This window comes from Oncorhynchus tshawytscha, linkage group LG29 (assembly GCF_018296145.1).
Source record: "Oncorhynchus tshawytscha isolate Ot180627B linkage group LG29, Otsh_v2.0, whole genome shotgun sequence".
NCBI classification, from domain to species: domain Eukaryota; kingdom Metazoa; phylum Chordata; class Actinopteri; order Salmoniformes; family Salmonidae; genus Oncorhynchus; species Oncorhynchus tshawytscha.
In genome coordinates, this window is record NC_056457.1 from 15,875,738 (window position 1) to 15,892,334 (window position 16,597).

At 42.2% G+C, this 16,597-nt stretch overlaps 1 protein-coding gene across 1 annotated transcript in view; it reads left to right on the forward strand.

The window, feature by feature from the left end:
• The first annotated feature begins 5,509 nt into the window (after positions 1-5,509).
• Positions 5,510-16,597, forward strand: part of LOC112227851 — a 62,943-nt gene continuing 51,855 nt past the window's right edge. Inside the window, exons 1-3 of the mRNA XM_024392800.2 lie at positions 5,510-5,770; positions 6,187-6,279; positions 8,245-8,426. Of these exons, the coding sequence (XP_024248568.1) occupies positions 6,218-6,279; positions 8,245-8,426 (244 nt within the window). The 5' untranslated portion in view covers positions 5,510-5,770; positions 6,187-6,217. The remainder of the gene's footprint in view (positions 5,771-6,186; positions 6,280-8,244; positions 8,427-16,597) is intronic.

Consider the following 16,597-nt stretch of genomic DNA (forward strand, 5'->3'; position numbering starts at 1 on the left):
GGAGCTCATATCCATGTGTGTGTGCATGAAACACACACATATGGACAATTATCACATTTAATAGAGGTTTGTTCTTTATTGAAGTCATTATCTCACCCTACAGGACAGACACTGTTATGGTGTTTTGTGATTTTAGGGATGCAAAATATTAAAAGAGTTTAGGGTGGTGACATGCAGAGCAAATTGGAATCTCAAAGCAGTAGTATACAGTAATGTGTTGAAAGGTTCCAGGTACTCTTTGTGCCAGGTACTCAGAGCACTGCCTAGCATGTTGGCCCAGTGCTGTATCAAAACAGACACCCTGTGAATAACTGATCCCCTCTATTATCACGCCTGACTGCCACTAACAGGACTAGACAATGGAGTTAAAACCATACGGCACCTGAGGCAAAAGCTTTAAAGCCTATAGCGTGTGTGTGTGTGTGTGTGTGTGTGTGTGTGTGTGTGTGTGTGTGTGTGTGTGTGTGTGTGTGTGTGTGTGTGTGTGTGTGTGTGTGTGTGTGTGTGTGTGTGTGTGTGTGTGTGTGTGTGTGTGTGTGTGTGTGTGCGTGTGTGAGTGTGTGTGTGTGTGTGTGTGTGTGTAAGTGGCATTACACCAAATATTTAAAGCCTGTAGCGTGTGTGTGTGTGTGTGTGTGTGTGTGTGTGTGTGTGTGTGTGTGTGTGTGTGTGTGTGTGTGTGTGTGTGTGTGTGTGTGTGTGTGTGTGTGTGTGTGTGTACCACTTCACAGCATGCAGTGGTCTGTTTGATGATAACGTGTGAGACAAAACACGTCAGCGCCAGGTCTTCGGTAGGGTAGCTTAGATCCATTCAAAACAGTGCACCCGGCTTGCAACACAAGCAGAGATGAAAGAGAAGTGTGCAAACGTACAGTACGAAATGTTGACAACTATTTAAAGGTAACAATACAAATCATATGTTTTTTGTTTGTATTTAGTCAGTTATTCTTTAGTCATTCCAGTGGTATTTATTCAATGTCAATTCGAAGTGAAAAGTCTTGGTCTATAGACTCTACATTGTGTATGCCCTCCGGAGGTTTCTTTCTGAACCCATTAACCTTGTATCTAGAGATTTACTTCCACTATGTTGCTCCTGGCACATTTGGTCAATCACAAGCCTGTAGAATATAATATCAGTTTATAAATGTACTGTGGATATTTTGTTTGCTTTCATTCTTTCAAAGGATATCATTGAGGCTGTGAATACTTTGTGAGATGTCACAAGTCATTCTTTGTTGCTTTGCTGTCCACTGTCCTTGGTTGTGAATCTCTAGTCTTGATCATTGTCTTGTTCTAAGTCATGGGTGCACTACTCATTTTGACATGAGGTCAAATACTCAGAATGGAACTAAAAAGGTTGAGAAATAGAACAGAGGCAATATTGACTAAAGATACAAGATAATGTACATTCTCTTCCAACAGTTTCCTGCAGAGTGCTGGTTGATGTGAGTTTGCATACAGGCCTCTTTTACTGAGTTGTGTCAATGAATAGATTAAAGAGATGAAGGGAAGAGGAAGTGGTCAACCTCTCGCTGACCTTTCAGCTCCAGTTAAACATGTTCAAGTCTGCCGCTGACCAGTGGATGACTGGCTTCCAAGTTATGGTTGTTTCTGGAAATGTGGATTTTTACAGAAGTTGGACATTTGTGTTCAAAGGTTAAGAGGTCGATTTTGGAGGACAATATGTTAGTAAGACGTTCTTTGAAGACAGTAATCAGGTTTCCATCCAACCTTTTTATGCGAGTACGTGTTGGGTAAAATAATGTCTTATTCTGGACAGGCCTGACGATTTCGCTCTTTTGAAACAGCAAATTGTTGGTAAACCCATCAGTAGAGTTGAAAATGTGATGGAAACTGATTTAATTTGTATATTTTTTTCAGTGCATTAATTTTACCACAAAATACATTTTTCTGTGCGCCACGTCATCACGCACAACACAGACTTTTATCTGCAACAAGTCCGTTTTGACGGAAACACGTCTCTGGTGGGTACATTTGCATATTATTTTAATGCAGATTTTAGAATATTTACATGAAAATCTGTCGCCACTTGGATGGAAACCTAGCGAATGTCACCAATGCCTTCTGTCTTGCTGCAGTCAACTTTTCATTTAAGAACATGTAAGAAACGCCTCTATGCTTACCGCAAATGTCTCAGGTTATGTTGATGTGCTTAGTAATTGCTCCCCAAATGACTAAATCAACATAGCATAAAAAATAGAGGCCCTGTACCATCTCGATAGTGCTATGTTGACTTACACGTTCTGCAGATAATGTCTACCAAGCTGCTGCCCACGATTGGAGCAGCCCACTACTTTTAATTATCTAATATATTCAATCAGTCAGTTACACTGAACAGTGATAGCTGTCAAACCCAAGGCTGCTGCATTCACTTATGTGAGTCCTATAGACGGCAGTTTACACTGAAAGCGTTTTTATATCCCAAAAATGTATTTCAGATAAATACATGTTTTGTAATGCACAAAAAAATATAATCCGGTGTGCGACCCACCTGGACCCCTGTCCCAACCCACAGTTTGAGAACTACTTGCTATAGGGTGACGCTAGATCAGCACGATGATGCCCGAGAGGGAACTATTGCTAGAAAATGATTATGCTAAGGGATTTTGCTGAAATCCTCCTACTGTACATGGGTTATGAAAGTTGTCATAAAGGTTTACCCTGTGTGTGTGTGTGTGTGTGTGTGTGTGTGTGTGTGTGTGTGTGTGTGTGTGTGTGTGCGTGTGTATCACGTCACAGCATGCACTGGTCTGCTGACATAGTCTTCACCCCCAAAAAAATACCGAATATATTACATCAAACAATAGTGAAACATAATGACACTTTTACAGCACAATCTCAGGACAAAGTGTGTTAGAAACATACACGGATGTGATATGCCAGGCTTGTTAAGGGTTTTTGAATATGAGTGTTAATTTCCAAAGTCCCTTGTGTGGGTCACTAGGAATGGCAGTTGCAATGCATTGCAATTGATGAGACACTAAATGTTCATTCATGTTTATTAGAACTGAATGTTTTGCCACAACATTCAGCTTGAAATCAATGGCAATGCAAAATGAGGGCTTAATCAATGAAGCCCTTCTCCATTCAAAACAGATGACAGCTGGCTTAAAATGGGGCAGCAGTATGGGATGGGTTAATGTCATGTATAGAACCATACACTGAGCACTGTCCAGGTTGTGTGCAAAAGGCACGCCTCTGCTACAACGACTCAAGTTTACTAATGCTTGAGCCCAGACTAATCTTAAAGGGACTATGGTTAAGGATGCAGTGGGATTTACTGTACATTGATTCTAATGCCTGCTATAGCAGCGACTGATTGTGTTGGGAGCCATGATTACTACAAGTTTAGATAACTGTTTAGACTAATTTACCAATCTAAAAATTGTTAGCGGACATGGCTGACATAACCACATTTCGGGAACTTGCACCTTGTGTATTCTACTATTTTGATTCTGAACAGTAAGTTGAAACCTTGTTTAAAAAAATTTGGTTAAAAAAATGTATAATGTCTGCCTGGAGCCGGCCCTGTCAACTTCTGGAAACCACCCTGAAGCCAATGTCTATTATGATCTATCATCACAGAAGACAAGCATTGCACTCCAAGTCCTTCCTGTTGCAGATCTTTATTTCATGAAGATGGTACCCACTCTCACCCCACAGGGTGATATAATATGCAGGCATGTGAACTACAGTCAAGCAAGCTGTTGTCTGGAGAGTTGGTGAGCTGGTGTTGTTTAAATGGTTTGTACAGTATCCTACAAGCTTCCTCTTTGAGTTCACTTCTCTCTCTCTCTTAACTTAAATCACACAGACACATGGTGGTAGAACCCTCACAAGATGAATCCCTCATTCATTCATCCACTCTGTGTGTTTCCTTTCTGTTTTATTCTACATGCAAGCCTTCCTGAGTGCATTTTCTACATAGGATTGTTCCTTTTTCTGGGAAGTCAGACTCCATGTTTTATAAGTCAGTGTGATAACCTTTTGAGGATAAAGCTTTAATCTGAAATCTGCTTTACAGATGTTTGTGTTCATCTACTTTGCAGTTGCTTCATTCATTAGTGGCATGTGTGTTGTGAGCTATAGAGACAAAGACAGAGTAAAGTCGTTTTTACACCCTTCATTCATTAGTGGCATGTGTGTTGTGAGCTATAGAGACAAAGACAGAGTAAAGTAGTTTTTACACCCTTCATTCATTAGTGGCATGTGTGTTGTGAGCTATAGAGACAAAGACAGAGTAAAGTCGTTTTTACACCCTTCATTCATTAGTGGCATGTGTGTTGTGAGCTATAGAGACAAAGACAGAGTAAAGTAGTTTTTACACCCTTCATTCATTAGTGGCATGTGTGTTGTGAGCTATAGAGACAAAGACAGAGTAAAGTCGTTTTTACACCCTTCATTCATTAGTGGCATGTGTGTTGTGAGCTAGAGAGACAAAGACAGAGTAAAGTCGTTTTTACACCCTTTGCATAACATTTACAACATTTGTGTGTTGATAAAAATAAGTCAAGAAACATGGGAGCTAATTAAAATGGGCTTCAAATATTTTAATCACATCAAAGGCCTCCGTTTTCAGTCAGTTACATAACAGTAAATTAATGACAAATGAGGTGAACGTCAAGTTCTCATCAGTGAATATAAAACAGAAATGACATAATAATATACTTTTTGACTTTTTACAAATTAAAAAAACCTAGACAGATCCAATATGACAATCACATCAATTGAATTAAGCGAAAATGATTCGTCATGGACCAAATTAGAGCAGTCTCTCACTGCTCCCTCCAACCTGTCTCTTTGTACAGTATATATAGCCTTACACAAATATTAACCTGTGTACTCAAAGGGGCAATAAATTGAATCAAAATGTACGTATAGACTATATAAAATCTCTTAGCATCTGGCAGCGACCTAATGCTAACTGAACTCGACTGCTTGGATTTGTTCTACGTTCGCTGAGTCTTTGTATAGGGCCTATAGCCTAGCCCCGGTTCAAGCTATTTGATCATTTTAAAACCATCATAATACAACACAGCACGCACTTATTAATGGGCTAGTAAACAAAATAAGACATTACTGTACAACATTAAAACTCCTGGCGTATCCTTCGAATGAAACAACCTAGAATAAATGCCAAACGCACCATTCAAACCAAGTTGAGGAGATAGTATATCCAGCAATAGTTGACTGTTTAAAGGTGGTTTTGCGAATCCAAAACGATTCCAGGTAAGTGTCCATGGATATTATAGTGGCAATATATTTTTCCTAAATGATTGCTCCAAATATCCTTTCCATTTCGGACAGCGCTCGACAGTAAAAATCTCCCTGCTACATAGAGATTTGTAGTGTGGTGCTTTGCGTGAGATCCCTCCCCCTGTGCTGCTCATAATGTCTTTCTCTCTCTGTGTGTGTGTGTGTGTGTGTGTGTGTGTGTGTGTGTGTTAATGTGTGTGCGCGCGCAGTCTGTTTGTGAGGCAGTTGCGTGCGAAGAGCTCGACATGTCATTCAGAGGAATCCGCCACCTGAAACGCGAGGAAGTGAAGGCGACTCAATTCGGTATAAAGCATCAACCACATCTGCCTCGAGCTTTGAAAACATCAGTTCAGAGCTCTGGTAGACGTTTGCTGTATTTTCTCGAGGAATTATTATTGTTCACGTAGGAAGTGCCGTCTGTAATATACCCATTCAATTTGAATGACCTATCTAACATTATACTGGAATTAAGTAATATTGACAGACCTTCTTGGTAAGTGTTTTAATTTGATGTTTTTTCTTTTTTTGTTCCAAGTAGCCTTTTTTTTAAATGACATTCAACGTTTTATTATGCTACATCATTTATGTATTTGATGCGAATAATTGTAGTGAGAGTTGGCAGCATAGATTTGATTTGTCTATGAATTTGCGCCTTTCATCATATTTACGTTTCACCAGTGTAAACAAAATATTGACGGTCTTTATAACTGTTGAGGACATAGTATTGCATGTATCCTCTTTATTCTTATGACTTTTCTTTCTGATTACCCGATCTTGATAGCATCACTAGACTTATATGAACTGCTTTAACATAATGTACTTTATGGAGTTCATTCGGCTGTTCATTAAACTTTTTGTAGCCAATGTCATATGTGGGACGCTGAAAACTTTTCTCCATCTTCTCTGTAGCGCACCTGTTACCTTAACGGAGCGCAAGACGATGATACCACCGGGAGACTGCATGTATGCGGGCAGGAAAAGAAGGAAGCCCGTTCAAAAACAGTTAAGAATCACACATTTTCTCCATAATATTATATTTCACGCATGTTGAAAGTTGTTTTTATGGATTTTGTGTTTTTTTTCTCCTACTTTATTTTTGCTGTTGTGATAGCCTACATGGCAGCCAAATAGTAAAATGTAGTTTATTATTTGTGTGATATTTTCGTATTTAAGTAGCATGCAGATACATTAGCTACTGTTATGCTACCAACCAAACACTGGACGTTTTTTAAAAACAAAATTAGTAAGATTTGCAAAAGTTTGGACGAATTTAAAATGTTATAGATTTGCTGATGTCATATTTATGCTATTACATATCGAATATTCACATGGCTTTGGGTTGAATTATAAGTAATAGATATAATCAATTTGGACAAATTCATTTTATGTAAAGGTTACTTTTGATATTCAGGTTCTTATTCTTATGGGCATACTATTAGTAAAATCAGTGCCATTTGCTGTTTTTTAGTGACAGCAGGCAGGAGTCGTTTGCAGATAATTGTGGTTGCTTGTGGTTCCAGACTTTTTCAAAGGTGATGCATAGTTAAAATGACTTGTAGGAAACCTGATGGTTTCAAATGTTAGCCATAGAAAAAGACCGTATAGGCTAACCAAGCTAGCCGTCAGCTACTGTAGCACTTAACAGTTCAAATGTTAAAGAGCAACAACAGGTTTCAGTGAGCTACAATTTATGTCAAATTTCAGAACACTATATACATAAATGTAATTCAATTTTAAATGAATCTCAATCAATGATCTACATTGCTTAAACAGTATGACGGTTGACACAAATGTGAAATAACCTCCCATTTGGACTAGTAAACAACAGTGGCGTGACTGGTTTAATTGAAGCACTGGGTTTGCTTGCAAGAGAGTCAGGGGGTAGCTAGCTGACTGGGGGTAGCTAGCTGACAGAAATCAAACTCCTAAGGATGCAGCACTGTTGATTCAACGTACAATTGTAAGGCAACCAGCTGTAATAGCTTTGTGAGTTTCCTCAACAACATTCTCAAAGTCACAATCCTATTGCAGCTTGTTGCAGTTGTACATTGAACCAAGTCTCTTTTGAACCAAGAGGGAGTTCAGCTGACATTACCTCTACCTTCTCTTCCCGTTGACCAGGACCGATGCAGGGAGGAGGTAGAGTTTTCAGCCAGGGGTCAGCGGTAGTAGTAAGGGAACCTGTTGTAACCACGCAGTGGAGATCTGAGACGGGCACCGCCGAGATGGTTTGGGGTGGTGATTTGAGTCACTGGACAGGCATGGGTGGTGCTGGAGGCTATCAACCCATCTGTGTCTGTAGAGGTTCTCTTAAGGGTCGCACACATCGCACTGAATGTGGATCTCCCATTCATCTACCGATCATTAAGCGTGCTGTTGACGTCTGACTGACGTCATTTTCGCACGATTCTATATGTCAAATCGGTTTGCATTCGGTTCGCTAGCACTCTTGGCAGGCAAACGTGTGTTCAAGCCCTTAGAGTTAGTATTGATTATCTGACACTGGCAATGCTGTTACCCCCTGTGTGTGTGTGTGTGTGTGTGTGTGTGTGTGTGTGTGTGTGTGTGTGTGTGTGTGTGTGTGTGTGTGTGTGTGTGTGTGTGTGCGCGCGCGTGCGTGCGTGCGTGCGCGTGTGTGTGCGTGTGTGTGTGTATGCAATTGCTGAATGAAACATGTATGTATATTGACCTCACATATTGCATGGTTCACTATATCAATGTGTTTGACTGAGTCATAAAGATGACTCTAATAAAACTCTTCAAAGAATATGAGTATCTTTTATTGATTTACAAAATTATTCCCTGTTTATATTCTGTTGCTACAACCATAACTCTTGGCCGTACTGCACCCAAAAGCATAGTACATCTCTCCGGTAACAGTTGAGCCTGACAGATATTTTAGAATCAAACAGCTACCAACCCGTCACAATAAAAGACACTAAAATATTGCTGTTGTGTTTTCACCAGGAAACCGGCCACGGTGAGTGAGAAGTCCAACCCGTCAAAGAGGCACCGGGACCGCCTGAATGCGGAGCTGGACCGGCTGGCCAGCATGCTGCCCTTTTCCCCAGACATCATCTCCAAGCTGGATAAACTGTCTGTGCTGCGTCTCAGTGTCAGCTACCTCCGGGTCAAGAGCTTCTTCACAGGTAAGAAGACACTTCGTCCTCCCCCAATGCCTTATAGGGAGTAGAGACTCACCACAGAAACTACAGTACACTACAAAACAAGACACAGCACAACACAGATCAGGTGAACCACACTACACTAAACTACACTATACTACGCTGTAAGTGTATGTAGTCGACTGCAAAATATAGATCTCAGTCTGTGTGTATGAGTGGAGATACATTCAGCAGTACATTCAGGAGAACTCTTCTCTTTTCAGGGACAGACATGAAGTCAGAGATCTCAGCTCCTGGGCACAGTGTGACAAACTGAGAATATATCCTCAGTCTTTTCAATAGCAGCCTGGGAGCTTGTGTGGTTGCCTGGACCTACAATTTAAATATCCTGTTCAGGGTCTCACACTTGTTACACAAACTGTGTGAGACACATGGTTATTCAACATATCCGCAGGCATAGTTTTAAGAACATTCTGGTTGTAAGAAAAATTGTAAGTAAATTGACATTTAGCACACAAGTCCATTTGAACAGGTTATTTGATGTTCATTTGCAATATTTGACATTTTGGTTGGATTGACGAGGTGTAATCAATGTACATGTTCATTTGAATTATTCTAGTTTCTCTCAACTACTTCTTCAACAATCAACATTACTCTCCCCTATCTTATACTGTAACGTTGTACAAATACTTTTCGGGCTTATCATAACTTTCCTCCCCTTTTCTTGTTTTGCCTCTCATGAGCTGTCTTCAGTCCGTCCAGCTGACTTCCCAACATGTAGAACCGATTTATTTCAAAAGTTGTTTGATTTTCTTTAGCTTTCTATTCAAATCACTTCCTTAATTGACCGCCTTCAATTCGAATTGATGCCAACCCTGATTTATATGCTCTGGACTTGATTTTTATACTCTGCACTAAGTTACACTGAGTTACAGAGTGTCCCTCCAGTGGAGTATCAACCAACAATCTGGAATACTTTAAAGTGGGGAAAGATGTTTTCCTCTCTGCCAGATGACCTGATAATGTTCTTTCTCTCTTTTAAGTCGTTACTTTCCCCTCAAGTCTCTTGCGTATTCAAACAATAGCGAAAACAGGCGGGTGCGTTCCAGCAACATCTATCATCAGTGTGTTTCGAGTGTCTGGCTCTTTTTCGCTCTCTCTATTCCCTCGTTACTCCTCATCCACAGAGCGTTCAAATATTTATGGGGCACTTCAGAAAAAGACCTAAAAACATTTTGTGGGCCCGTGGCCCCCATGGCACTGAGGTCAAAACAAAGCTTTCAGGAAACAGCTGAATGAGAGAGAGAACCCGAGCGAAACACGTGAAAGAGAGAAAGAGAAAGTGAGAGAGATTGAGAGAGCTCAAATGAAACACGAGAGAGAGAGAGAGAGAGAGAGAGAGCTCAAATGAAACACGAGAGAGAGAGAGAGAGAGTAAGAGAGAGAGAGAGAGAGAGAGAGCACAAATGAAACACGAGAGAGAGAAAGCTCAAATGAAACACAAGAAAGAGAGAGAGAAAGAGAGACAGAGAGAGAGAGATCTAAAACAAAACACATGCTCAACCCCAATGCTTTTTTTGCCTTTATTATGAACAGGGATTCTACCTGCTGAAGTGTGAATGGGGCACAGGGGCAATGAACATAAATTGCCTCATTCAAGGCAATTCCTTTGAGGATGCAACAGCAATCACAATCACATCAGTGCCTGTTGGGTTTTTAGAATGGATTGGGGTGAACAGGTAGTCAAGTAGAGAACGATTTGACCAATTGACCAATTAGCTTGGATGAAGGCAGGAGCAGGACTGATGTACTCTGCTGTCCTTTTCTCTATGACACTGAAGCAGGGTCAAAGCTCACATAGCCTGATGCACTTCCTTGACCTCTCAACTCTTTGCATGGTGGCAACTTTCGGGCACCCTTTAACCCCATTAACCTGACCGAGAGGGCAGTTTATCCATCACGCAGATCACAGGTGCTAAGGCTGTTAAAAGTGTCAGTGTGAGATGATGACATGGTGGATTTAATGGATTTGATCACAGAGGGACCAGATGTCCTCAAAGCAACATACAGTAGCTTGGAAATGGATCCTAACTTCAGTGGTGGGCACAGTGAAGAACAAATCATACAAAGGAACAGTTATTCTAATTTAGCCTGTTCTTATCTGTAATATATAATACATGCCATTTAGCATATGCTTTTATCCAAACCCACGTACAGTCATGCGTGCATACATTTGACATATGGGTAGTCCCAGGAATCGAAACCACTATCCTGGCGTTGCAAGCGCCATGCGCTGTCTACCGAGCTACAGAGGACAGTAGTCACGGTGAGCAGATTAGATGCTTTGATGCTTAGGTCTATTTAATGAGATCAATTATAGGTTGGCATTAAGCATTTGTCCTCCTCAGATCTCGATCATTCTCTGAATTGAATCTAGTCAGCTCTCATTTGTTACATGACTTCCTCGTACAGACAGCAGGAATAGATCCACACATAAAAGGGACACGCCTTGTGTCTGTGCTATCCTATTATATCGAGTGGTTTATTATAGGCCCCGGTCAGAATAGAAGGATGCCGTCTTCCTTCCCACCACCAGGGGGACTAGAGGTCTCAGAGGCAGGATCAGGAGGGAGATGAGGATGGGAGGTGTACAGATGGGAGGATGACTGGAAAAGACAGAAACAATAATGACATATCTGGGCCTGTATCCACAAAGCGTCTCAGACTAGGAGTGCTGATCTAGGATCAGGACCCCACCTGGCCATATAATCTTAACAATTGTTATCTGAAAGGCCCTAGATCAGCACTCCTACTCTCGGACGCTTTATGGATACGGGCCCTGGTGTCTGGTTTTGGCTGGATCAGGAGACAGCGGCTGATAGCAGTTATTCTCATACCAGGGGCGAACTAGCCATTTGGCATTTTGGGAAATTGCCAGATGGGCTGGTCCATTTTTCACACATTTGGTTTGTCTTATTTGTTTTTTTTACGCAACATTTTCATGTCCTGGCTAATAATGGGGCCTTGAGGAAGAAAATGGGCTGGTGCGTGGGCCTCAAAGAAGAAAATGTGCCAGTGTGTTAAAAATGCCAGGGCTGATTTCTGGTCCCAGTCCGCCCCTGTCTCGTACCATTGGGTGGAGCAGAACAGAGTATACAGTAGTAAAGAGTGTAGTGTGTACAGTTGCGTGCAAATTTACCCTAAGGGCCTAAGGGAACTGGATAACCCACAGTAATTGGAAAATGTTATAAAATATTGAGGTTTTGTTTGTATCAAGCCTATAAGACCTATTGGCATTATGTGAGTGTGGAATACATACGTGATGCTTACAGTATATACTGTATACAGGTATATTGTTTAATATAGAACAACCTATTGGTTACTGTTCCATTTCTATGTTAAGAGGTCATGATAGCTAACCACTGTGTAGTGCAGTACTCATTTAAATCAATGCAGATTATTTCCAGTGCTCTTGAGGACTGTGATGAGCATGGATGTCTGGTATTTGAACTTTGAATGTGTGTCGACTTGATCCATCTATCATGTTCAGCTCTCAGGCCCTCTCCAAGGATTCTGCCTCTAAGGTAGCTGCATGGTTGGAGGCAGTACAGTTGACTACATTAGATCCAGATAAAATATGGTTTGACTGAGTCGGCATACAATAGAATCCTTGTAGATTCCAATTGTATATCCTCACTGAAGGAAGTTGAACAGTATCCAATCCTGTCTCCCCCATGGGTTTGTGAGTAGTCAATAACTTGTGTGCCTCGACATAATGCAAAAGCTTTAGGTTACAATGAAGCCCGCACTAAACCTTTGCAGACATTTGCAGAACTGGAAGCAATCAACCTACACTGAACGTAGCTCCTTTCTCTGTGTTTTCTGCTACAAAATCATAAAAGCCCAAAATGTTGCCTTGGCAGCCCCTATGTATGGTTAGGTAAGTCGTATTAGCCTTGATTAGACATATAACTCAGGTCTCTAACCTAGTGGCTCCCAAGGTTTTACTTTCTGACCCTGCTGAAGCCATTTGACCTGCCTGTGACCCAATAAATAGACAAAAGAACGTGTTCAGCCTTAACCCAAAAGTCACTGACCATGACCCAGTATTTGAGAACCACTGCTCTAGCCTCCCTCCCCTCCCCTCCCCTCTGTGAGCGTGTGTGTGTGTGTTTATTTGTTCATTTGTTTATTCGGATCCCCATAAGCTTTTGCAGAAGCAGCAGCTACTCTTCCTTGGGGCCGACAACAAACAAAAACAAAACACGAATACATTGATAGACACAACTTTTAAATAGAACGATATACAAGCAACACGACAAAACAAATGATAGAAACAATACAATTAAGACATATATGCGCGTGTGTGTTAGAGTGTGTCTGTGTGCGCATGTGTTTGTGTGTGTGTGGGTTTGCGTGTTTACTCTCATCTACAACCTCCCAGTGTTTACAGTGTTTTAATTAAACCGGATTACAGCACCGTATGAGTCTGCCTGGGTTTTGGACACCAGATTGCTGTGTCTGTGACAGGACCTATCGTTGGGTCTCTGTTTGTTGTCAGAGCAGTGAGCTGTAATTCCCCACCATGTTTTAATGCCGGGTCACAGCCCTGGGATTTCAGTGTAATTAGTCAGCTCTGGGTTTACACTGCAGATGAAGTTGAACCGTTCCCTTTTGTCTTCATGCTTCCATTGATTCCTCCCATGTTTTCTATATTCCACTAAGCTCCTCACAGTCTGTCCCACACGACAGGTCCTTTCAATCTCAATCTCTTCCGTCTCCAGTCACACAGGAATGTGCGTAACGCTGTGTATTAGGAGGGGTAATTGAAGGGTAGACCCAAATGTGTAGGACATACACTGCTTCGGGAGAAAGATAACAATAGATGCATATCCATGGGTTTCTAACGTGAACTAACAGGTTTGACAAAAGCATTTGGCGTAATCATTTTCCAGCATGTTTGCTAAGTAGTATGTTCTAGGTAGTGCTAGCTGCACAAATGTTGTGGGTTCACATGTACAGTCAATATACTATATAATGACTGTGCAATAAGCTTCTCTTGATAAGAGCGTCTGTTTTATGACTGTAATACAACATAACGTAGCAGGAGGGACCAATAGAAACCCCCAAATAACTCTGCAACTCCACCAGTGAATCCCCATTGTTCCTGGGCCTCTGTGCTATCCACTATCACGCTACCTCTCAGATGTTATTTATTTTCCGTTATCAGGAAGTCAATAGGGCCTGTGATGAGGATCAGATGGGTTGAGTCCTGACCCAGTAATGAAGGACAGGCCCATCTGCTCTCCTTTCTCTCTTCTCCTCTATCAGTCCTGGGGATCTAATCCCTGCTAACGGCACTGCAAGCTTCTGAAAGGCTGCAGGAATGGAAAGTGACATATACTGAAGAACTGGAGGATCGTTGAAATGGCTGTATTTTAGAGTCATACGATTTTAATCCAAGGCAAGACACTCATGCCATGTCCTGTAGATATAGAATAACAATAACTTAAGATACATAGTACCTGTGGAACATAATGAAAAGTGTGATAGAATAGAGGGATGTTAGTTTCAAGTTTTATTAGTTGTATGTACGGAATGCACAGGGTGTACGTCGTCCAATTAAATGCTTACTTGCAGGTTCCTCCTCGACAATGCAACAACAATAAAAAAAAATCTAAAAGATAAGAATATGAACATAAAGTAAATGGCTCAGTAGAATAGAATAAACATTGTAGCATAAGTATAATACAGAAAGGCACAATCTATAGTCCAATATTTCCATGTGTACTGTGGATGTGGGGTTGGGGGACAGTGTATGAACTGAGCAGTATAATAAGAGTCTGGTAGCAGCAGTTGTGTGTGTGTGTGTGTGTGTGTGTGTGTGTGTGTGTGTGTGTGTGTGTGTGTGTGTGTGTGTGTGTGTGTGTGTGTGTGTGTGTGTGTGTGTGTGTGTGTGTGTGTGTGTGTCTGCTGGGTGCACTAGCCTAGAATTACAGTAAAACATCTACAGTATGTGTATTGTTTTTACAGTGCAGAGAGATCAGTGTGGCTGTGTGATGGGCTGTGTGATGGGCTGTGTGATGGGCTGTGTAGCTGTGTGACGGGCTCTGTGGCTGTGTAATTGGCTGTGTAGCTGTGTGATGGACTGTGTGGCTATGTGATGGGCTGTATGGCTGTGTAATGGGCTGTGTGATGGGCTGTGTGATGGGCTGTGTAATGGGCTTTGTGGCTGTGTGATGGGCTGTGGGGTTGTGTGATGGGCTGTGTGGCCGTGTGATGGCTGTGTGACAGGCTGTGTGATTTCACAGCTGGGAAGTGTGAGACAAGGTTACAGTCCAGAGAGAATGCCACCCACACTCTCAACTCTAAAAGATTAACAATATCTCACAAGAGACCCCTTACTCACGTAAGAGTTGCTCTGCTCAACCAAATGATGGAAAACAGTGTATGATACTTTCTAGTTGCTATTTACTCAGAAAGACCATGACATTATTGTGTGTTGATGCGAGGCAAACAGCAGCTGAAATATGACATAGGCATAAAGAAGCATTAGCCATGTCTGTGTGCACTGCAGTGCTGTACTAAATAACCACTTCCTCCTCAGCACCCAGTCAGCATGCCTTGCTACCCAGGCAGAACATTTCCACTTCCATCTGTGGGCTTGGTAGTGAAGCGATGGGAGGATGGCCTTCCAGACACTTTGGACTGCCAGCCAAGGTGTGACCAAGGCTTGATTTTCACGACGTCTGTCACCATCTCTCTTCTCGCCCCGGGCGGTGCTCCGTGATCCTCGTGGCTGACTGATCGGGTTTCCCTTTCGCCCATCATTACCCCTACGGGGCCAGGCACATTGGCCTGGCACTCACCCACACCTCCTCCCTGACACTCCCTCCTCTGGACAAGGACAGGCATAAGGCATAAGGCAGGTGGCTAAGGGGACAAATGGGACCTCCTGCTGCGTCAAGTTTTTTTGCCATCTCCGGTTATATCTGTCACCGAGGGTTGATCAAATACAAGCCTGGGCATGTTCGCGTTAGTGTCTCAGCTGGCTAACAATTATCAATGCAAGATAATCTTTTCATTTTCAATTAATCTGTTTCCGGCCTCTCTGAGATACAGCATCCATGCTGAAAGTTTCGAACAGAGTTGTGAAACCTAATCCAATCTAGAGATGTGATAAATTTAAGCTTGGCAGCAATCTTTGCTTCGTATAAACTGCTGATAGTGCTGCTGGGGATGTCTGACGTAGTCACACATAGCGTTTGTGGATTTCTGAAGTTCCAATGAAAACACAACAATGATTTATAGAGATATGTTTGCGTATCTAATGTACCCAGTACTCAGAGAGCATCCATAGTGCAACGTGGGACTTGAAGTCTGACTGAAGTCTGTTTGAGCTCCCGTGATTCTAAACCGAATTAGGAGGAACTGCAAAAGGCCATTTTGCTGCATGTTTAGGATGCGTTTCCCCCTGTAATTAGATTGGGTCTTCTACAGTCATCATGTGCTCCCATTAGGGGTGAGTAAGAGAACTAGTCTCATCAAATCAAATTTTCAAATGTATCAAATTTATTTATATAGCCCTTCGTACATCAGCTGATATCTCAAAGTGCTGTACAGAAACCCAGCCTAAAACCCCAAACAGTAAGCAATGCAGGTGTAGAAGCACGGTGGCTAGGAAAAACTCCCCTAGAAAGGCCAAAACCTAGGAAGAAACCTAGAGAGGAACCAGGCTATGAGGGGTGGCCAGTCCTCTTCTGGCTGTGCCGGGTGGAGATTATAACAGAACATTTCACCCAGTGAAAACTGATGGGGTTCACAGAGCCAGAGCAGTTCAGTTCAGTTCAGGTCCATCCATTGGGATCACAATAACAGTTGTTTAGTCTGACTGCCCTGTGCTCTTCAAGAGAGTGTGCTATCATATCGAAATCCCGTAGGGCCACGTGCACACTCCTACACTCATGAATGCACGCGGGCGAGCACACACACGGGCGAGCACACACGCACACAAATCCCCAAGCACGCACGCACTCACCCCCCCACACACACCCCACCACACACACACACACACACACACACACACACACACACACACACACACACACACACACACACACACACACACACACACACACACACACACACACACACACACACACACACACACACACACACCACCATCCTCGTTCCTT